This window comes from Andrographis paniculata, unplaced genomic scaffold, assembly GCF_009805555.1.
Source record: "Andrographis paniculata isolate CXL003 unplaced genomic scaffold, ASM980555v1 Contig51END, whole genome shotgun sequence".
In the NCBI taxonomy this organism is placed as follows: Eukaryota; Viridiplantae; Streptophyta; class Magnoliopsida; order Lamiales; family Acanthaceae; genus Andrographis; species Andrographis paniculata.
Genome location: NW_026137586.1, coordinates 5,008,689 through 5,032,529, shown reverse-complemented (window position 1 = coordinate 5,032,529; position 23,841 = coordinate 5,008,689). Strand labels below are relative to the sequence as shown.

At 37.3% G+C, this 23,841-nt stretch overlaps 1 protein-coding gene across 1 annotated transcript; it reads right to left on the bottom strand.

Moving 5' to 3' along the window:
• Positions 1–8,606: 8,606 nt before the first annotated feature.
• On the bottom strand, positions 8,607–14,768 carry LOC127253613 (protein CLT1, chloroplastic-like). Its single transcript, XM_051278269.1, has 10 exons — positions 14,225–14,768; positions 12,480–12,625; positions 11,953–11,990; positions 11,367–11,482; positions 10,418–10,514; positions 10,301–10,336; positions 9,973–10,023; positions 9,753–9,876; positions 9,372–9,497; positions 8,607–9,243 (listed from the first exon to the last, which is right to left on the bottom strand). The coding sequence occupies exons 1-10, from the start codon at positions 14,764–14,766 to the stop codon at positions 9,044–9,046; spliced, it is 1,476 nt and encodes a 491-aa protein (XP_051134226.1). The 5' UTR covers positions 14,767–14,768; the 3' UTR covers positions 8,607–9,043.
• Positions 14,769–23,841: the final 9,073 nt, after the last annotated feature.

Genomic DNA, 23,841 nt, shown 5'->3' with positions numbered 1-23,841 from the left:
GAGCAGTGGCACACGGTGGCCATGCTGTGGCACACGGTGCCACCCAGTCTCGGCCACGGTGGCCGAGCAGTGGCACACGGTGGGCGAGCAGTGGCACACGGTGGGCGAGCAGTGGCACACGGTGCCGCCCAGTCTCGGCCACAGTGGCCAAGCACTGGCACACGACGGCCGAGCAGTGGCACACGGTGCCGCCCAGACTCGGTCACTGTGGCCGAGCAGTGGCACACGGTGGTCGGGCTGTGGCACACGGTGCCGCCCAGTCTCGGCCACGGTGGCCGAGCAGTGGCACATGGTGGGCGAGTAGTGGCACACGGTGCCGCCCAGTCTCAGCCACTGTGGCCGAGCAGTGGCACACGACGGCCAAACAGTGGCACACGGTGCTGCCTAATCTTGGCCACAGTGGCCGCGCAGTGGCACACGACGGCCGAGCAGTGGCACACGGTGCCGCCCAGTCTCGGTCACTTTGGCCGAGCAGTGGCACAAGGTGGCTGGGCTGTGGCACACGGTGCCGCCCAGTCTCGGACACAGTGGCCGAGCAGTGGCACATGGTGGGCGAGTAGGGGCACACGGTGCCGCCCAGTCTCAGCCACGGTGGCCGAGCAGTGGCACACGACGGCCGAGTAGTGGCACACGGTGGCCGAACTGTGGCACGCGGTGCCGCCCAATCTCGGCCACGGTGGCCGAGCAGTGGCACACGGTGCCGCCCAGTCTCGCCCATGTTGGGCGGGCAGTGGCACACGGTGTCATCCGTTCTCGGCCACGGTGGGCGAGCAGTGGCACACGGTGCCGCCCCTTCTCGGCCACCGTGGCCGAGCAGTGGCACACGGTGGCCGGGCTGTAGCACACAGTGGCCGGGCTGTGGCACATGGTGCCGCCAAGTCTCGGCCACGGTGGGTTAGCAGTGGCACACGGTGGGCGAGCAATTGCACACGGTGCCGCCCAGTCTTGGCCACAGTGGCCAAGCAGTGGCACACGACGGCCGAGCAGTGGCACACGGTGCTGCCCAATCTCGGCCACAGTGGCCGAGCAGTGGTACACGACGGCCGAGCAGTGGCACACGGTGCCGCCCAGTCTCAGTCACGGTGGCCGAGCAGTGGCACACGGTGCCGCCCAGTCTCGGCCACGGTGGCCGAGCAGTGGCACACGGTGGGCGAGCAGTGGCACACGGTGGGCGAGCAGTGGCACACGGTGCCGCCCAGTCTCGGCCACAGTGGCCGAGCAGTGGCACACGACGGCCGAGCAGTGGCACACGTTGCCGCCCAGACTCGGTCACTGTGGCCGAGCAGTGGCACACGGTGGCCGGGCTGTGGCACACGGTGCCGCCCAGTCTCGGCCACGGTGGCCGAGCAGTGGCACATGGTGGGCGAGTAGTGGCACACGGTGCTGCCCAGTCTTGGCCACAGTGGCCGAGCAGTGGCACACGACGGCCGAGCAGTGGCACACGGTGCCGCCCAGTCTCGGTCACGGTGGCCGAGTAGTGGCACACGGTGGCCGGGTTGTGGCACACGGTGCCGCCCAGTCTCGGCCACGGTGGCCGAGCAGTGGTACACGGTGGGCGAGCAGTGGCACACGGTGGGCGAGCAGTGGTACACGGTGGCCGAGCAGTGGCACACGGTGGCCGGGCTGTGGCACACGGTGCCACCCAGTCTCGGCCACGGTGGGCGAGCAGTGGCACACGGTGGGCGAGCAGTGGCACACGGTGCCGCCCAGTCTCGGCCACAGTGGCCAAGCACTGGCACACGACGGCCGAGCAGTGGCACACGGTGCCGCCCAGACTCGGTCACTGTGGCCGAGCAGTGGCACACGGTGGCCGGGCTGTGGCACACGGTGCCGCCCAGTCTCGGCCACGGTGGCCGAGCAGTGGCACATGGTGGGCGAGTAGTGGCACACGGTGCCGCCCAGTCTCAGCCACTGTGGCCGAGCAGTGGCACACGACGGCCAAACAGTGGCACACGGTGCTGCCCAATCTTGGCCACAGTGGCCGCGCAGTGGCACACGACGGCCGAGCAGTGGCACACGGTGCCGCCCAGTCTCGGTCACTTTGGCCGAGCAGTGGCACAAGGTGGCTGGGCTGTGGCACACGGTGCCGCCCAGTCTCGGACACAGTGGCCGAGCAGTGGCACATGGTGGGCGAGTAGGGGCACACGGTGCCGCCCAGTCTCAGCCACGGTGGCCGAGCAGTGGCACACGACGGCCGAGTAGTGGCACACGGTGGCCGAACTGTGGCACACGGTGCCGCCCAATCTCGGCCACGGTGGCCGAGCAGTGGCACACGGTGCCGCCCAGTCTCGCCCACGTTGGGCGGGCAGTGGCACACGGTGTCATCCGTTCTCGGCCACGGTGGGCGAGCAGTGGCACACGGTGCCGCCCCTTCTCGGCCACCGTGGCCGAGCAGTGGCACACGGTGGCCGGGCTGTGGCACACAGTGGCCGGGCTGTGGCACATGGTGCCGCCAAGTCTCGGCCACGGTGGGTTAGCAGTGGCACACGGTGGGCGAGCAATTGCACACGGTGCCGCCCAGTCTTGGCCACAGTGGCCAAGCAGTGGCACACGACGGCCGAGCAGTGGCACACGGTGCCGCCCAATCTCGGCCACAGTGGCCGAGCAGTGGTACACGACGGCCGAGCAGTGGCACACGGTGCCGCCCAGTCTCGGCCACGGTGGCCGAGCAGTGGCACACGGTGGCCGGGCTGTGGCACACAGTGCCGCCCAGTCTCGGCCACGGTGGCCGAGCAGTGGCACACGGTGGGCGGGCAGTGGCACACAGTGCCGCCCAGTCTCGGCCACGGTGGCCGAGCAGTTGCACACGACTGCCGAGTAGTGGCACACGGTGCCGCCTAGTCTCGGCCTCGGTGGCCGAGTAGTGGCACACGGCGGCCGAGCATTGGCACACGGTGCCGCCCAGTCTCGGCCATTGTGGCTGAGCAGTGGCACATGACGGCCGAGCAGTGTACACGGTGCCCGCCCAGCCCTGGCCACAACGCCACACGCTGACTGGCAACGTCTAGGCCGCCCTGACACGTCCCGCCACACGGTGGCCCTCCAGTCCAGGCCACATTGGTGGAGCTATGGTAGACGCTGGCCGCTCAGGCTAGGCAACATTGGCGGAGAAGCGGCAGGCGGTCGCTGCCCAATCTAGGCCACTGTCGGCCACTTAGGCGGAGTAGTGGCAGACGGTGGCCGCCTAGGCTAGGCCACATTGGCGGAGCAGCGGCAGACGGTGGCCGCCTAGGCTAAGCGACGTTGGCGGAGCAATAAAAATAATCTCCATCCCAATCGACCGGACGGCTCTCCTCCTTTCATCCGACCAATTCGGTCATTCTCTCTCGTAAGGGTTTATTTATTTAAAGTTTTATATTCATATTCATATAATGTAATTTTAAAATTTATTTAGAAACTTCAAATATATCAATATATATTTTTTTACATAATAATTGTTTTATAATACAAAAGAAATAACTAAACAAAAGAAAATATATATTCATATTCATATTTTATATTCTATTTTAATAAAATAGAAAGAAAATTATCCAATGAAAAATATAATATAAAAAAATATTTTGAAAAAATAAATATATATATATATTTTTAAATTGATTGATTACACAGATATAAAAATATTTATATTTATATAATTGATTATATTTCCTTCTCTTATCTTTCTATCCCAACCGATTGGACGGTTCTCCTCCTTCTCATTTTACCAATTCAGTATATGTATTATTTTGTTGAGAATAATTTTTTAATAAAATAGAAAATAAATTTATCCAAAGACAAATAATTTTTTTACAGATATAAAAAAAAATATATTTATATAATTGATTATATTTCTTTCTCTCCTCTTTCTATCATAACCGACTACCTATTCGACGGTTCTCCTCCTTCTCATCCGAACACTCTTTCTATCCTAACCGACTACCTATTCGACGGTTCTCCTCCTTCTCATCCGAACAATTCAGTCTATGTATCATTTTGTAGGAAATCAGTTTTTAATAACATAGAAAGAAAATTTTCCAATGAAAAATATAATATAAAAACATATTTTGAAAAAATAAAATATATTTTTTTAAATTGATTGGTTGCACAAATATAAAAAATATATATATTTATATGATTGATTATATTTCTTTCTCTCATTTTTCTATCCCAACCGACTGGACGTTCTCCTCTTTCTCATCTGACCAATTCAGTATATATATATTATTTTGTAGAGAATCATTTTTTAATAAAATAGAAAAAAAATTATCCAAACAAAAATAGTAATTTTTTAAAAAAAATTGGTTGGTTGCACAGATATAAAAATATATATATTTATATAATTGATTATATTTCTTTCTCTCCTCTTTCTATGTCAACCGACTAGAGAGTTCTCCTCCTTCTCATCCGACCAATTCAATATATATATCATTTTGTAGAGAATGATTTTTTAATAAAATAAAAAAAAAATTATCCAATGAAAAATATTTTTTTAAAAAAAAATTGGTTGGTTGCACAGATATAAAAAATATATATATTTATATAATTGATTATATTTCTTCCTCTCCTATTTCTATGGCAACCGACTGGACCGTTCTCCTCCTTCCCATCCGACCAATTTAGTATATATATCATTTTGTAGAGAATATTTTTTTAATAAAATAGAAAAAAAAATTATCCAAAGAAAAATATTGTTTTAAAAAAATTAGTTGGCTGCACAGATATAAATAATATATATTTATATAATTTATTATATTTTTTTCTCTCCTTTTTCTATCCCAACCGAATGGACGGTTCTCCTTATTGTCATCCGACCAATTCAGTATATATATCATTTTGTAGAGAATAATTTTTTAATAAAATAGAAAAATATTATCCAAAGAAAAATATATATTTTTTTAAAAAATTGGCTGGTTTCACATATATATAAAAAAAATATTTATATAATTTATTATATTTCTTTCTCTCCTCTTTATATCCTAACTGACAGTTCTCCTCCTTCTCATCCAACCGATTCAGTATATATATCATTTTGTAGAGAAATTTTTTTTAATAAAATAAAAAAAATTATCCAAAGAAAAGTATAATATAAAAAAATATTTTGAAAAAAGAAAATTATAATATTGATATATATATAGAACATCATAAGTAGTACTTTAATTATACTAGATAATTACAAATAATTGTAATTACATTATTGGTCTTTTTTGGGGGGATAAAAGTAATAATATGATAATAAATTAAAGTATTTATATAAAAAAAACATCTGTAATGAAATGATTACTTTGTAAGTGGACGTTCCAAAATACAACTATATATAAATTCTAACTTCACGATAGGCCTACCGACCGCAAAAAACACTTCCTGAAACATAAACCGACCTTGCACATACCAATCTTCAACCGAACGGATTCCTGCTGTCACTCCCTTCCCAACTGGTCGGCTACTATCTCTCATATTTTCTTATCACTCCTCTCCCAACTGGTCAGCTGTTATCTCTCCTATTTCCTTATCACTCCCTTCCCAACTGGTCGGCCGCTATCTCATCTGACAGATCCCGCCACTACAAATATCTATATTTTTTGTTTATCTATAACTTACTTATAACAATATGTTAAACATAATCAACTTGAATGACAGGTTACTCTATCACCGTGCAGGGACTTAGTTATTCTCCTCGATTCAATCAAACGAATAAAATATAACTAAACCATTTCATAAAATCATAATTTCAAGTGTTTAAAACATGATATTACTCTATTACAACTTTTCTTTAAATTATTATTAAAATTTGTACATTTGGTATATTTTATTTCGTAATTAATTTTTTTTAATTATAAACATTTCTAATATAATATAACAAATTTAATCCATTTTATTAACCTTATGTTGGAACTAAGCTGTTTTCAGTGTACTGAAATCTAAAACACACTCAATATTTAGAATAACATAGATTACATATAAATTAGATATTTTTCCGTTGATTAAAATACACAACATAACAACTTCTTCCTTACAAAAAAACGAAACAAACAAACGAGTGGCGCAGCGTATCGCGCTTTCACGAGTACTAGTATATATATATATGTGAGTTATGGAACCATTCTCATATAGGGTCCAATTACCAAACATAAAAATAATTTTTCATATAGTTTTATTAGAGAGTACAATCTAAGCGAAAGAAATTCAGCCTTTAAGTTTCCATTTTATATATTGATCAACAATATATTTATGTAAAAGATGGTCGGAGTGCAATAAGATACTACAATATACAGGATGAATTTGTAAGCGGTAACAAAAATATTCTCAAATTGAGGCATGACTTTTATCCCTTCTTTTCTTTAGACCCTACAAAAAGAACAAAAGACATACATACATTAATCATCACAAGGAAAATAAGGAAGAACATAAAGAAGTGCAACGAAGACTCTTAGACAAGATTTTATTATGGGGTGTGTAATCTTCATTTGTAGTGAGATTTGAGTAAAAACGCGCTAGCTGATTCTTCAGGTAAAACAGTCGCAACAGCCCTTTTGTTTTAAGATGCCTACATGCCATCCAGGTTGGCCATACGTATGAATTAAAAGATATTGAAGCGGATCAGAAGCTAAGAAAAATGTGAAACTTTTGTAGGATTTCCTTGAATGGGATAAAGTTGAATATCACGATCAACATCCACTTGATGATCTTGGCCAGCTTGCCAGATAATCAAAATATCCTTAATTGTAGGACGATTGTAATTTCTTTGCTCAAGACAATAAGTCATGTTTTAAGAAGATCTGAATTATCCACACAAGACATTGTTCATAACTTTCTAAAAAAGAAGCATATGAATTGAATGTTGATAAAGACATAAGAATTCCGATGTGATCCCGGTGCAAAGTTGGATAGTTTTCAATACGAGCCTGAAATTCGGTAGTATGGTCATGATAGTAAAGTTGAACATTTTTATGTACACTTGTTTCCGATGTCAATGAGTTAATATAGTGATGCATTGTTCTATTAATTTAGAAAATATACAAGTTTTGTTCATTACGACATAACGGAATGTTATGTTTCACTCCAAATGTAGAAAAATCAAATGAATTGTTGTATGTACGAATATATGTCATACGATTATTCGACATTGGATGTTTAAAAAGAATTAGATCCTTTAGGACATCATGTACCTCCGGCGGCACCAAAAAAAACTTTCACCCCCACAAGAAAATATTTCGATCTCCCAGTAGAAAAGGATTGCTGCACAATGTCTGCAAGAGGTACAGAGGGGGGCATCCATGCCGCCGATGCTACACATTTTGTAAACTTCTTGCACGCGGCATCAAGCTGAAAATCCTTTTAAAAAATTAGAATACATATCAGGGATGCATTTGTTAAATGTGTTTTCCTTATATCTTCCAAAAAACATTGAGCAGTAGCTAAGAAGCATATTTACAATTAATGGGAAAATAAAACAGAAATCCAAATAACAGTCAACCATCAAACCTTCCTTTTCCAACTGAGAAGGCATGCCGAGCAAAAAAGGAGCAATTGGGAAAACCTCTCTTTTATATTTATTTTTACAAAAATATAACATTTATGTGAAAGCCCACACTTTGCTGTAGAGAAAAACAAAAATGAAAGATCAGCCCTCACAACAAATAGAATGAGTGTAGAGAACACTATCTGGGATGCAATGAAAATTTTATAGGACGAAGACTCCATCATAAGACAGGGAACTAAGATTGGGTTTTGTAATGTACCCCCAAACACCGGCAAAGAGTAGAGAACCAGATGGATGTCCCTAAACTGCCCTTTTAGGCAATCTCCCACAATTAACCGACATGTAGACATACCAAATGACCGACCAACAAGTGCCAATAAAATGACAAACGGATGACCAACCACAACCATACGTCAAGCCCTGATGGGCAGATGCCCGACACTTTAGGGTAACTACATGTCTTAGAATTAGTTATAAGGTATCCTCCTAATGCAAAAATTGACATTCTCCCATAATTGATCGACCACAACGATACATCAGACTGGATCCATGTCTTTGCATCGGTTATCATGCATCCTCCCAATGTAAAACAAGGCGGGGCATCGTACACTATCGAAAACAAGGCTCTTTAACGAATACGTGGCTTTATTTAACCCACGGAAAACCTCCGTAAATTTTTTCGGATTTCCTACCTTATTTTTTCCTTCTTTGTATTTTGAAAATATCTAAAAAAAAAATAAAAAATCTTGCAATTTTTTATATTTTCATATTAAAGAAAAAAATAATTTCCTAAAAAATTATATACATTTATATAGTTTATATATTCTGTTTAAATTTAAAATAATAAATCAATGAATATACATGAATATCAATAAACTTTCTACATTTTAGACGAGAGAGAGAAGTAAAGCCGGGTCATTGGTACCGACAAGAAGGAAATGACATATTTGGACAAACTTATTTGCACATACCCACAACCTAACAGAGAGATAAACAGAAAAAAGACCCTCACAAACAACAATGACAAAAAAGATATATCATATAGCTACATACCACTAGAGTGGTATATATAAGAGTTTAGATATGAATGCCATACCTACCTGTTGGCTTGGTTTGGCTGTTTGTTTGTATGCATCGTATCAATCAATAAATCAATCATCAATCATATCATCTATCTATCTTCACTATTGATAATCATCTTTTTCCATTCCATCAAAACTCCCTCCCTCGCTCCATCAGCTGTTGTTTGTCTTTATTTCATAACCTACATATGCTAATACATCATAGGATAGGATAGGATAGCATATTATTCTCATGTTTTGATCACCCCCTTCACCCTTCACCCATGCCCATACCATTATTATTACTATTATTACTATTAGCTTATACCACCGCCCGCTGTATCAGCGACAGACAATTGGTCACACACCACCGCAGCTAGTTGAATAAGTCCAAGTCGAGTAAGAGGTCCTATTTATTACTTACTCTTCATGTCCGCGATCTCGGCCATCAGTGTCAGCATATGTACGAATGGGGGATCCAGTACAACGCATTGTTGTGTTGGCTGTTTTTTTGTTTTTTTAATCAACTCACCATAGAGGGTTTGCTTGAAGAAGAAGAAGAAGAAGAAGAAGAAGAAGAAGAAGAATTCAGCAATGGTGTCCCAACATAAACAAGAAGACCCAAAACCAGGATGGCAGCACCAGCTATGAAGCCTGGAGGTAGCGATGACGACACCCCAAGATATGGCAGCGGCAATGTGAACAAGTATACAGATATAGGGACTGCAAATTAAAGCAAGCAGCGAATTAAGATTTCATTAACTCCAATAACATGAACCAAAGCACAAAGCATAAACTAAACAGATTGTAAATCTAACTTTAAAGAGACAAGTTCCAGCACAGAAACCAACCTGTAAGTGTTGACGCCAGGCAAGACACCACTGCGGAGGAGACTTTCAGAAGATGCAACAACGATATGTTGTAGCCCATGTTGACAAGGACAAATAGTAGGGGGAGTAAAGGTGCACCGTCACAACCTGTGTTAATATATATTTATGTTAATTAGAACATTTATATATATATATAGTAAGTATTACATCAAACTAAGTTAATGATCTATTTCTTGTCATTTTGTGTACCCATAAAACATTCTTGGTCCTGAGAAAAAAGACTGAGTGCTGTAATAGACTGTGGAAATACCCCCAGTCACGATGATCTAAGTCGTTGCTGGGTTCAGCTCTACAACTACACTCACAAAGACGAGAAGCAATCAAGAATGGGCCATGAGTTACCTTTTATCATGGTGCCGGTATTCAAAAAACAGGCAGCACCATCTTTAAGATAGTTTAGAAGTTGGCAGAATGGAATGCCCCACAGGTTTGATAAAAATGGGAGAAGGAGGCCTATGAAAATGGCCTGTTTGTGCATTAATAATAGGTTTCAGGATACAAATAAAATTGAAGCATTTTATAGATCAGCTAAACTTTATAAATATAAAGCTTAGATACCAACCTGGTAAGCAGATCCATAGGAGTTTACAACGAATAGGTCAAGTGTACCTCCCTGCCATGTCAACAAAATCAGCAAATGTAAATAGTTGTCATTTTGAAAGGTCTTTGTGATTTGTTTTTCCCCAAATAGGCAATAATATATATAACAGTATGCCCATGCATATCCTACTAAACTTTCACAAGGCTCAGGTTAGGCTTTTGGTTTGATTAGGATGGAGTCGCAAAATGACTACAAGTGTTGATTTGTGACTTCTGTTTTTTAACCATTTTACCAATCGCAAGCCATCTATAGATTTTCTAATATCGCATTAAGATTGCAACATACCTACCTGTAATCTTTTGGCAGCATCCACAAATATGATCTCCTGTAAACAAGAAATAATCAGATAAAGAATCTACGGAAACAAGATTGGGGATCACTTCAATACCCCAGGAAAGCTTTCTACCTTCAAGACTGTATCAGCAGCTTGTAAAAGGAAAGAAATAGTCATCAAAATACTCCAAAATATACCAGCTTCCAACAGAGAACCGGTACCTGATCCACTGCAATTGAAAAAGATTAGGCAATAGAAATACAACTGCATTTGAAAAAGATTAGGCAATAGAAATACAACTGAGATGAGCTCTCGTGACAATAATCACTCGTAAGTGCTACATTGTTAGTAAAGCTACTCACAAGTACTAAAAAATGATAATTGATCTGGAAAAGGTGCCTAATGTAACAACACAATGCTATATGGTTGCTGATGACAGAATGATGATTGTAGTCTATTACCATACACAAGGGACAGCATATCTTCTTTCCAAGTATCTAAGACCATGACCATTTTATTACACCCTTGCAACTGCTGAGGAAAACGTGTGCTCAAAAGTTCTATATTTGATTTAATTTTTTTTATTTTTTATTTTTTTTTAATTTTTACAGGAAAGAAGTCAGACTATCAAATAGAAATTTATTACATGTTAACATTGAGTTGTTAACAAGGTTGAATTAACTAAGCTACCAGGAGAATCCTGAAGGTTGTTGCCTATATTCTCTTCAGTCATTGGAGATCAAACTCTTGTCAAGTATGTCTGTATTTTTGGGTGTAAATTTCTATCAAAGTTGTGTAGAGAAAAAAAAAATCTTATATGTTTTCATTATATCAATATAACAAGGAGCGTGACTATTTATAGGCTGAATACAATCAATTAGAATAACTTATGTATGGCAACTGCTACTATCAATGGCAATAAAACACAAATCATTAACATATACATCTCAAGTATCAATCATAATGCTCTATGTGTAGTAAAAATAATTCTTCTATCACAATAAAATCACAAACCACTACACCATATACACCTACAAGATGAAAAGCTAAGAGGCCACGTAGGCCAAGAAAAGGAATTTACCTTGCAACAGTTATTATAACCCCAACTGCCACAAGAAAGCAACCAAATAATTGGTTGAGCTGATATTTTTTCCCGAGGAAGATGGAGGAAAGGACAAGTTGCCATACTAAGAAGCTCTGCACAAGTCAGAATATAACAACATTAAAACATGCAGGTAGGACCACTTTTGAAGTAAGCTAAGAAAATCTTTTACTTCCCGTTTTACACATTAAGTGATCTTTTTAAATACTAAGAGTATCTCTATTAAACACAATTTCTTTCTCTATACTCTACCGTCTACCATAGTCAAAACACAATGAAACTAAGACCCCAACAGGATAGTCATATAGACCTTACAAAATTTTAGTTTTGTAATCCGTAAATTTAATTTTATAAACAGTACAATTGTACGGAATTTAAATTTCACATAAACTTTTATAAAAGCATGCGATATGTGTAGCACAAAAATTCTTATAATAAAACTCTCAAAATTTTTCCATTTATTATTTACGTATCATATTCATTGGGGGGACCCAACATATGAGAGCCCGTTTTTGCAATCTAAAGTTGATATGATAAGAGAAAAAATCAATTGGCGTGTTTTTACCTGAGATAGTACGGGAATTGCAGGCCCCGAAAGAATAGCTGTTATTATGTATGGAGCAACATTAAAATGGATTAGGGCAGAATAATTCAAGTTAATTACTGTATACTTTGCATATTAAAAGTTTGAAACTGTTAACAAAATTTTAGGTCATCATTTCTCAAAAATCACACAAAACTGGAAATCTAAACCACTAACAAGTTTCAACCTTCCACAAATGTTGGGTATCCGATAAATCTGTCACAATCTGTACACTAAAACGTAACATCTTCATGCAGTTTTCTCACATGCTAAAAAAGAAGCCATTCTTAAGAAGTTCCCGCAAAGCCTAAAAGAACTAAAGCTTCTTGAAATCTCGTGGCTGGTTGCAGTGAAGACATTTGAATATCATTCTACCTCATTTCCAGATTCGAATTTAGCAACAAATAATACAGCTACAAGCATTATATGGTGATCTAAAAATTCTAATGCTGATATCATTACTCGCTATAATCTAGCAGGAAAATCAAGAAAGCTGCAGAATGAATTACCTCCTGCTGCCATACCGGAGGCAGCAGCTAGAGCCTCCAACAAGCCAATAGCAACCAATGGTGACTTTGGCAATGACAGCATTTCATTAGTAACCTTTCCGGCATGATATCGAAGATACAAAATGGTGAAGTATACAATTACATATCTGTGAGAAAGGTTAATAGATCAAAGTGGAATTCAAGAACATTTCGTGTTCCTTAACAAAATTAATATCAACACCCATCACATTTATCAGTGAAACAGCAAAACGGAAGATAATGTAGAAACAAATTTATACACGAGTCAATGGTGCAGAATGCAGATACACAACCTTCCTGCTACTCCTGGTTTGTATATAAAAACATTAAATATGAAGTCTCATTAACTTAGTAATCTAATCATAGAATCAAGCATCTAACATAGAGTTAACACTAACAACACCTGGTGGAGTACCGAGCTGCTTTAGCACTAGTCAAAGGTAAAAATGTGAATCAGTATTTCCCCACAAAATTTAAAAGAGTCGAAAGAAAGCTGGTGACACACAGTACGAATTGAAATGAGTGTATTCTAATAGATACAAGGGGAAGACAAATGCCTTCTTTAGCAAAAGGCAGGTATGACCAATCAGTTTTTGATTAATTGGAGTTGCACATACTTTATTCTCATTAGTTAAACTTTCGTATTCCAATTAACTTTTCCAGAATAAAATTTACAGTTGAGTCCTTGAAACGGAAAGATCCAATGGCCAGCATTTCTCTGAGCAGCACATGACATACAGCTTGCGAATGTACATGATGACAAGGAGATCCAAAAGGAAACAACAGCAGCTGGTTTGGTGGGTTCCATTGCTCCCACCATCAATGGCTCTTGTTCAACTGGGACCTTAACTAAATTTCAACCTACCAAAAAATAAAGGCCCTATCTTTCTACATAGATAGCTAACTCTTCTTTAAGAAGGTGAACTTTTACTAAAACGAAAGGCATCTATTCGAGTGAAAAATAAAAAATAAAGTAAAATAACCACCCACCAAATTTGAATTGCAGCTTACAATCAAGCACTAATCGCCGTACAATGCACTCAATGACTATAGTCAATGCTAATCCAACTTCAGCGGTACAGTAGTCGTAGACAATAACAAATTACTGAAACAAAAGCAACTTGGCGGCACGCCTGCCAATGTGGACGGCGTCCAAGTGACCAAAGAGAAATTGATGACGTCAATCCTACGGCCCGCCCCACAATTCAATTCCCCCATCTCACGAGTGATTCATTCTTTGGAGCTGTGGTGTTGGAATCCCAGGAGCTCACAACACAAGAATCATTATTCAAAACTTTCGTCTTCTTCTTGGACACTCCCCAATTTGGTGTCTAAACTCTAATTACGATGCTCCATTGCTAGCACGAAATGGCAATTATACTCGCACACAATGGTTCAAATATTTCCATCTTCAATTTCAACGATGGCTACTGCGTTAGCTTGCCGATTCTCAATTGTGTTCGAAAATGAATTTTCTTCAATTTTCACCGGTCGGACTCTAATAGACAAATCTGGAAAACGATCTTATCCAATTTTGTCTATCGTTTTTTCCAGATTTAATAATCAGAACAAATCTGTCTAGCACAGTCAGAGAAATCGACCTTGCCGAGTATAGACTAACATTTTCTATTCAAATCAAAACATCTATTGCAGTTTAAATTCAATCTTTCAGATTGAGATAGAGGCAAAAAAGGACACGAAACCGAAAAAAATGTCGTGGAAGTTACCCGAAAGTGGCGAGCTGTGCGAGGAAGAAGGGGTACTGTTTGAGAGGTATTAATGCCAGCTTGTACAACACTCGATTCCCCACTCCAAGCACGACAGTAGCCACCGCCGCAACCAGCACTTCCACCTTCCGTCCAACTTCTTCCCCATTCCCATCCGCCACCGCCTCTCGATCGTACGAACACAACAGAGCAGGCTTTTCCCCGCTCTTCTTAATCTCATCCTTCTCCTCTTCTCCCCGGGGAACCGCCGCCGCAGCCTCGATCACCAACCGCCTCGAGCGCAGCACCACCCGCCCACCGCCTTTCCCCGGACGATTGACATGCAAAGATTTGATAGGCAGCGGTCGAATGTGACGAACCACCATCTCCGGAGCCGCGGTGATCGCCGTCCGGCGAGCACATGCTGCCATAGCTGGATTTGAATGTTTTATGAAAGGGCGGTGATTCGGAGCGGAGTCGAGAGAGAGAGATTGAAGAGGATTTTGTGGGTATTTATTTAGTCGACCGAGTGCAGGAAAATCCGATGTGTCGGTCAACATCATCATAACCACACCATTCTCCAAGTTTTTATTTATTTATTTTCTCTTAATGAAAAATTTTATTCTTTCCGTCGTATAAATTTATACCCTATTTAATCGGACAACTATGTTAAAAAAACAAAGGGAATAAAAATATAACTTCTCTTTTTTTAACATAAAAAAAAGTAAAGTGAAAATAAGTTTAAATTAGAGAAGGAAGATGGAGTATTTACTACTTTACAAATAGTATACATATATTTGTTTTTATTTGGCGATTTCGTTTTCAGACTTCGGCAATGTTCAGATAATGCTTTTATGTATTTTGGCGTGTCAATATAAAAGGCGTAGGGCTTGGGGGTCTCCAATTTATTGTCCCATTTTTACCGTAAAAATGTAGTTACAAAAATTTTAATTTAATCAAAAATTTTAATTTTTACTTTAAAAAATACATTTTCCATATATATATATATATTATTATTATGTTATAGTATAACATGTTATATTTATAATTACACACATCCTTAATTTTTATTATTTTAATTTTATTAGTTTACATAATTATATAATGTATATTAATATATAGTATTGTCAATTTAAAATAAATTTAAATTTAAATACAAATATATATATTCAATAATTATTTAACATATATACATACATATTATATATATATTTTTAAAAATATATATATATAATAATTATTTTCAAATAAAAAAATTTTATAATAATTTTCAAAAATAAAATTATATATAGAATTTAAAAAATAAAATTTATATTATTTTAAAAAAATAATAAAATTATAAAATACACACAAATCCAAAAATAAAGTTGTGATACGAATGGGGTTGGGTGGGGAATCCCTTACGCTCAATTGTTTGTTTATGTTTTGCCTTTTGGTAAGAATAAATAAATATTTTTTTTATTTAAATTTAATATAAAATAATAGTATTTTATTAATTATTGGAAGTTTATAAAATATTTTTAATATTTTTATTTTTAAAAATATTAAAATATAAATATTTTTTGAAAATTGAAATATTGTGATATCTATAGAATTATTTTTACTTGAGAAATAGAGTAAATATTAATAATATAATATTATTATAAATAAATAAAAAAAGTTATCTTAAAATTATTTTCAATATATTTTTTATTTTTATTTTTAATCGTACCATTTTTTTAATACAATAATAATATATGTAAAGAGTGTGTTTGCTTTGTATTTTAAAACTAAAATTACATTACTCATATTATAATTTTTCATAAAAATATATTATTTTTTATAAAATATTAAATGAAAATTCAATTAAAAGATGAACAAACCCAAAATTTATATAAACATGCAAGTTGGATGTATTGTTTTTATGAAAATTAGAGATTTGCTTACTTAGGCAGTTGATATATCATATTTTAGTTTTAAATTTTTATTTAAATAATAGTTAAAAATAATATTATACTATATAAAAAAAAGTAGAATCTTTTTGTTATATTATTATAGAGATAATCAATAAAAATATTAATTATCTATATTGTTATCCACTACTTTATATATTGTATACTCCCTCTGTCTCGGTCCAAATGGATCATTTGGAGTTTTGTAGTAGATTAAGAAATAATACTCTCTCTATCCACTTACAATGTTTACATTTTATTTTGGGACGTCCAATTACAAAGTTAACATTTCATTAAATACCCTACTTTTTTCCACAAATATCTTTACTTTACATCACATCATTACTTTTACACAGAAAAAAGTAAGGGCAAAAATATCATTACACTACTTTTAACTACTCACTATAATTAAAATACTATTATTTCTTAATACCGCGCCAAAAGTAAATGTCAACCTTCTAAGTGGACGGAGGGAGTAGTATTTTATTAATTAGTGGAAGTGTTTAATAAAAGGTTTTGATATTTTTGTCCTTTGACTTTATATAAAAAGTAATTGTATGTGTAATGATATGCTTGTAATTTATGTAAAAGTTAAAGGTATTTTGATATTGGTGTATGTTTACTTTTACTAAAATTGGAAATTGATGGTTTGAAATTGAACGGACGAAAATGATAAAAATGGTACTTTGAGTTACGACGGATAAACTATAGTATATATTATATGTAATCGAATATAGTAGCCTTTATATATAACGTGATGTGCGGGTATGAATATATAGTAGATGTATAAATATATATGTTATGTATATATGTATCTATGTATGAGGTGATGGTGATAGTGATTGCGATTGTGATTGTAATAGAATATGTAATAAACGTTTACATGGAGAAGCGTGAGATAAAGAGAGATGAGAGATGTGTAAAATTAATTTGATGCAAGTGATTTCATACTACTTTAAAGTATAAGTATTGTCTATTTATATAGTCATGCAAATAACACTTAATGAAATATAAAACATTCATGTTTCACATGTGTTTGAATATATGTGTATCCGACGTGTACATTTTTGTAACATTTCCTCTTGAATTCTTTTTGTCTAAAAAGTGTGTTTTGATAAAATTTTACTAAAAGAGAATCATTTGGGAAAAAAATCATAATTAAAGAAAAATAGTACAATATTCTTTTGCTTATTTACTCCATTTGTTCTGAGTATTATTCGAAATTCCTTAACGATGCATTCCAATTTTTTTTACTAATTTTTCAAATGTTGCAGTCGATAATGTTTTGATTAATATATCTGCTAAATTATTATATGATCGAATTTTTTGCAAATCAATTTTACCATTTTGTTCTATATCATGAGTGAAAAAGAATTTTGTGAAATGTGTTTCATTTTATCTCCCTTAATGTAACCCTCTTTCCATTGGGCTATATAAGCCGTATTATCTTCATAAGTGTAGTTGGAAGAACTTTATCTTCAAGTATTAACATGCAATTTTTCAGGATATGTTGAGTTATTGACCACAACCAAACACATTATCAACTAGCTTCATTTATAACCAATATTTCAGCATGATTTGAAGAAGTAGCAATTTGAGTTTGTTTCATTGATCTCCAAAAGATCACAGTTTCACCACAAGTAAAATATATAGCCAGTTTGTGACTTGGCTTTATGAGGATAATATAAATATCCTGAATCGGCAAAACTAATCATTTCATGTCGATAATCTTTCAAGTAAACTAACCTGAGATCAATTGTTCTTTGAAGATAACGAAAAATGTGCTTAATCTTATTCAAATATCGTCAAGTAGGCGATGAACTATATCTTACCAATAAATTTACAGTAAATGATATATCAGGTCAGGTGTTGTTAACAAGGTACAACAATGAGTCTATACCACTCAAATATAGCACTTCATGACCAAGTGTTTATTCATTTTCCTCTTTTGGTTTAAATTGATCTTTTATTGAATCGAGTGCTCTGACGACCATTGGGGTACTTAGCGGATGCGATTTTTATCCATCAGAAATTGTTTTAAATTCTTTTGGTATAATTTGATTGGTGGATAAAGATCTCACTTCCAAGTGCTCAAATTTCATACTAAGGCAAAATTTAATTTCTCAAAATCTTTGATCTCAAACTCCTTTTTTTCAGATATTCAACAACTTTCTGGATTTCATCAAGATTTTCAATTAAATTGAGATCATCGACATATACACCGATGATTTTTTTTTTTATTTGGATGATTCAGGTATGTTAAACCCTTATGAGATTTTCATATAGATATCATTGTGTAACGATGCATAAAGATAGATAGTAATCATATTCATTAATCGTATATCAAAATTATTGTATACTGACAAGCTCACCAGGTACTTAAATGTTATTCTATCCATGACCGACAAATATGTTTCTTCAAAATCAATGTCCGGTATGTGAGAAAAATCATAGGCTACAAGTCTTGCTTTATATATTGTGATATCATTATTTTTATTTTTTTTCCTTTCAAACACCCCCACTTGTAGCCAACATGTTTCATATTTTTCGGTGTTTGGACTATGGGGTCGAATACTTTTTGTTTATTAAATTAGTCCAATTCAGATTGAATTGCATCTTTCCATTCTGGCCAGTCATCTCTTTTATGATATTCATCAACTGATTTTGGTTCATAATATTCGTTATTTTTCATTATATCGAGTGCTATAAAATGTGAAAAATCATTATCAATATTTGTTTTCTTTCGGTTCCAATATTTTTCACTAGTTGTATAGTTAACTGAGGTGTCAATGACTTTATTCTCACTTTCATCAGAATTTTTAGTATTAACCTTTTCAGGGGTTGTATTGACCTTTTTAGTTATTTGATCATTATTGTTCTCTTTACCAGTACACAATTTTTTTTCTTTCGTGAATTTTCATCCTTGGAACCCAATGTTCTGTCACATTTTACACAGGTAGTATGTTGATTAGCACTCGATATTTTCCCTTTTGGGATATTTATTTTAGCTGTTGCATTTGTTGTTGCAATATATGATTTTGTGACTCTAATTCTAGCAGTATCATTAAAAGTATCAAGCAATTGATTTCTAATTTTCTAAAAATGCACAATTCTTTGAACTTTAAGTTCACTATATTTCGTACGAGAATCACCAAAGCCAAGTGGTATTTTTTACAAAATTTATTTTCTAAGTTGATTAATGTCTCTCCCTAATGTCGGAAAATGAGAGCTATCAAAATGACACTCTGCAAACCTTGGAGTAAATAAATCACGCGTTGTTGGTTAAAGATATTTCGTAATCGAGGATGATTCATACCCGACATATATACCCAACCTTCTTTGAGATCTCATTTTTGTGCGTTGAGGTGGCACAATTGGCAAATAAACAGCACACCAAAAAATTCGTAGGTAAGATATATTTGGTACTTTTCCAGATACCAATTGAGTAGAGAAATAAAAATGATAACTTGTCGGTTTTATTTTCACGAGGGTTGTTGCGTGCAATATGGCATGACCCCAAGCTGTTATGGGAAGTTTAACCCTCATTAACAATAATTTAACAATTAATTATAATATTTTGATAAGCGATTTGGCAAGACCATTTTGCGTATGTACATGAGAAACGGGATGTTCCATAAAGTACCATAAAGTACATGAGAAATGGCAAGACCATTTTGCGTATAGTAATTATCAAAAGTATGTGATGAATACTCTCCGGAATTATATAAATATATTTTCTTTATCGGATGATTTGGAAATTGTGATCGCAATTTAATTATTTGTGCAAGTTGTTTAGCAAAAGCTAGTTGGGAGTAGATAACAAGCATATGTGTGATCATCGCGTTAACGTGTCAATTAGTACCATAAAGTACTTAAAGGGTCTATACGGTGGATTTATAAGTCCAGAAATATCACCTTGAGTTCGTTCCAGAACAGCTGGGGATTCAATTCCAATCTTTGTTGGATACGACATGATTATTAACTTCCCTTGAGAACAGACAACACAAACAAATTCATTCGAACTCAAACTAATTTTATTTTTCAATGAGTGGTTATTTGAATTTTCAGCAATTCGCTTTAACATTACATTGAGGATGTCCAAGTAGATTGTGTCAAGTTATAAATTCACTAGTAGTCATTTGCTCTACTAGGTAATATATTTCAACGGCACTAACTTTTGAGCTATACAAGCCGAAAGAAAATGATGATAATTTTTTCTTTGATAATTCTTTTGCCATTCACAAACTAATTAAGAGATATTCATTTTTTTTCTCATTTAATATTTCAATATGATACTCATTTTTACAAATATCACTAAAGCTCAGTAAATTCCTTCGAGCTTTGATCGAGAATAAAATATTTTTAATTGTCATTTGTGTCCCTTTAGAGAGAAATAGATTAGCTTTTCAAGGGCCTGTTTCCCTGTCGTCTGCTCCAGACCTTGATGTCGGCCTTCTAGACCTTGCTAGGTGCAATCCAATGACTTTTATTGGTGCGGGTAACGGTTCCGTATCCATCTTTATGTTAGGCTTCTCAACCAGCCTAAGGCGGCCTTCTTTGATGGCCTTCTGTATTTCATTCTTGAATGCAATGTAGTTCCCAGTCTGATGTCCATGTACTCCAAGCCATTTGCAATATGATTTTCCATTCAATTCCTCACTCATTGGCATTTTATGTCCATCCTTGAGACATAGTTGGTTATCCTTCCGCAGATGCTTAAAGATCTGTTCCATTTTAATGATGGAAAATGAGTAGGATACCTTCATATTCACTTCCTTCTGTAAGGGTGGCTTAAGAGTGGAGTAGGTATATGTCTTCTCTTGGGAGATCTCGACCAGGAATTTCTCTTTTGATTCCTCTTCAAATTCAGTAGCTTTTCCTTGACATAGACAAGAAGGTTTTCACTTCGGAATTTATGTTTTTGAACCGTTTGAGCTTCTTTCACTAGCCGATCGGCCTTCACAGTTTTGGAAATTCAGTTGTCTGAAGTCATGATACTCTTAGAGAGCCAATTTGTATGCAGCTTGTGTTTCATGTTCTATTGCTAAGTTCACTATTTTGTTTTTTGGTATGCGAACTTCGCATCGGCTTTCAGACCTCTTGAAACGCTCCAAGAGATGTTCAACTGAATCTTCGCTATGTTGACGCAGATTCGTTAGGTCTAATACAGTCACATCGGAGACAGAATTGTAGAAACGCTCGTGGAAGATCCTTTTCATGTTTGCTCAAGTATGGATCAAATCTGGAGGTAGCGGCATGTACCAAGAGAAGATTGGACCAGTCAGAGACAATGAAAATAATTGGAACTTATACCAGTCGTTATTCCCAAACTCTCCTCCACATTGAGCCATAAATTGACTAATATATTCGATTTTGGATCGAGAGTCTTCTCCAAAAATAATAAAAATTCAAGGATTCGAGCATTATGCAGTAGTGAATGGTGCAAGGCAATGTACCCCGGAAAAGGCCTTTAGTAGTGGGGCCTTGCCGGTAGACAAATGGGGTCACCATAAACTCTACGAATTGCATCCTCAATCACTTGAAAATTTATTATTTGATGAGGAGGCGGCACAATTTCTGCCTGCCCCTAGGGTGTTCAAGAACCGCTTGAGCGCGCGGCGAGTTACGTAATACCGGCTGTGGAAAGATCTGATGAGCAGACCCCCTTCGCGGAAAATGAGATCATGTACCTTTTGTGACTTCTCCAAGGACCGGTGTCTACTGTGGTTGTGCGTTTCGAGGGTTGGTAGCACCGTTTGAACTTCCCAAGCTTCTGGATGTTTATCGAAGGTCCTCCAGACCCAGTACCCCTACCAAAGAGGGTGACATGATCATATTTGAGTGTCTAGCAGGTCGGATTTGCTGCAGAACTGGATGTGAGAGACACGGAAGACGAGACCTCTAGCTGGCTAGAACTAACCATCGGGACTTTTCCTTTTCGAGCTTCATCGTCTTGAAGCAGTGCAAATTCATTCTGAATAGTTGGCTTCAGAACATCAGTAATATATGGAGACAAGTCGAGAGCAGATTCATGAAGGGAGGACTGAATTTTTTCATGGATCTGCTCCTGAAGGACACTTGCTGAAAGGCTGATAATTGATCCGACCTTCCAACAGCTGCAGACGCCTCATCATGTGGAACGATTTTTGGTGCAGGGCGGGATGATGAATCGCCAATGGTTGCTAACTTAAGCTTTCTTGATTACAACTTTATAGATGGGTCAGCAACCTGAAGAGATCGGAAAAGGCTAGTCAGGGCGGTGTTTTTAGAAATTCTGCAGTTGTCGACGGTGTCAGTTTCCTTTTTCGGAGTTGCATGCAAGATCGCGAGATGTTGGAGTCCCACTAGGTGTGCCAATTATGTTGTCGTAAAAAATTGTCACCGACGACCTACTCAAAAAGGCCTGTCAGTATGGATATGTTTGAAGGGTTACCCGACCTCCTCACTTAAGGATTCAGATTATCTCACGATAATTTTTTGTTAACACGCACAAGAAGACAAAAATCTATATTAATGATGTAAAGGAAGTGCTGAAAAGGAGACTATAATTAAAGAAAAATATGTAAAAATATGCAGTGTTCTTGAAAAAAAATTGTAGAGAAATTTTTTGAAAAGAATAAGTGAAAAAAAAAACATATGTCTAATCTGATCTGCTATGCCTGAAATTTTATTAAACAAAATCTTTTATCCCTATTTTTTCTCGAATCAACCCCTCTCCTTTCGAACAAAACACCACATTATTTGCTTACTGGGTCCATGAACCGACTTCTTGATTGCTTCGTAGGCTGGGTTGACCTGATTTTTTCCCTACTATATTTGGGCTTTCGACTGCTGGACAAGCTGGGCTAGCTTTGGGCTCCTACCCATTACTAATTTTGGATCAATTTTAGGTTAACAGGTTACAACATCATATGAGACTAATTCAAAATCAATTCAAAATTTTTATTTCTACATCTCTATTCAATAAATAAATATTTTTATATACATTTAACACTCCTCATTTTTTTATAAAATATTTTATGTTAATTATAAAAAAATATTTAGATTTTTTTATTTATTGGTATTATATAAAATTTTAATATTTCCTACAAAATGATACTTATATATAGTATATATTTTATTAAAATATAATTACAAAGATAATTAAACACATATTTAATTTTTTTTTAATTTTATATATATTATATCATTAATTAAATAAATCACTCTCAACCCAATTTCCAACTAAAAAAACAATTGTTAAACAAACGCACCCTAAGTTTTTTTTAGTTTTATTACTATTATTTTTGTTTCGTTTTGACGAAAAAAATTAATTTGACAAAATGTTTAATAAATTATATAGTAAAAATATTTCAAAGAAACTAATTTTGAGAAATAATAATAATAATAATAATAATAATAATAATAATAATAATAATAATAATAATAATAATAATAATAATAGAAACCCAACCCCCCCCCCCCCCCCCCCCCCAACCCCCCTTTTTTTTTTTTGTATATATACGTGAGTATCTTCAACCATGAAATATACTTACTATCTTTAAGAATGTACATTAAATTTTTTTTTTTTTAAATTTAATTATTTTAAAATACATAAATTTAATTATTATTTGTAGTGTGTATATATATATATACATAGTAACAACGTTCGTACTTAATATGGTTAGTAAAATAATTTGCGGATGAACTTATATTTATATTTGGAAT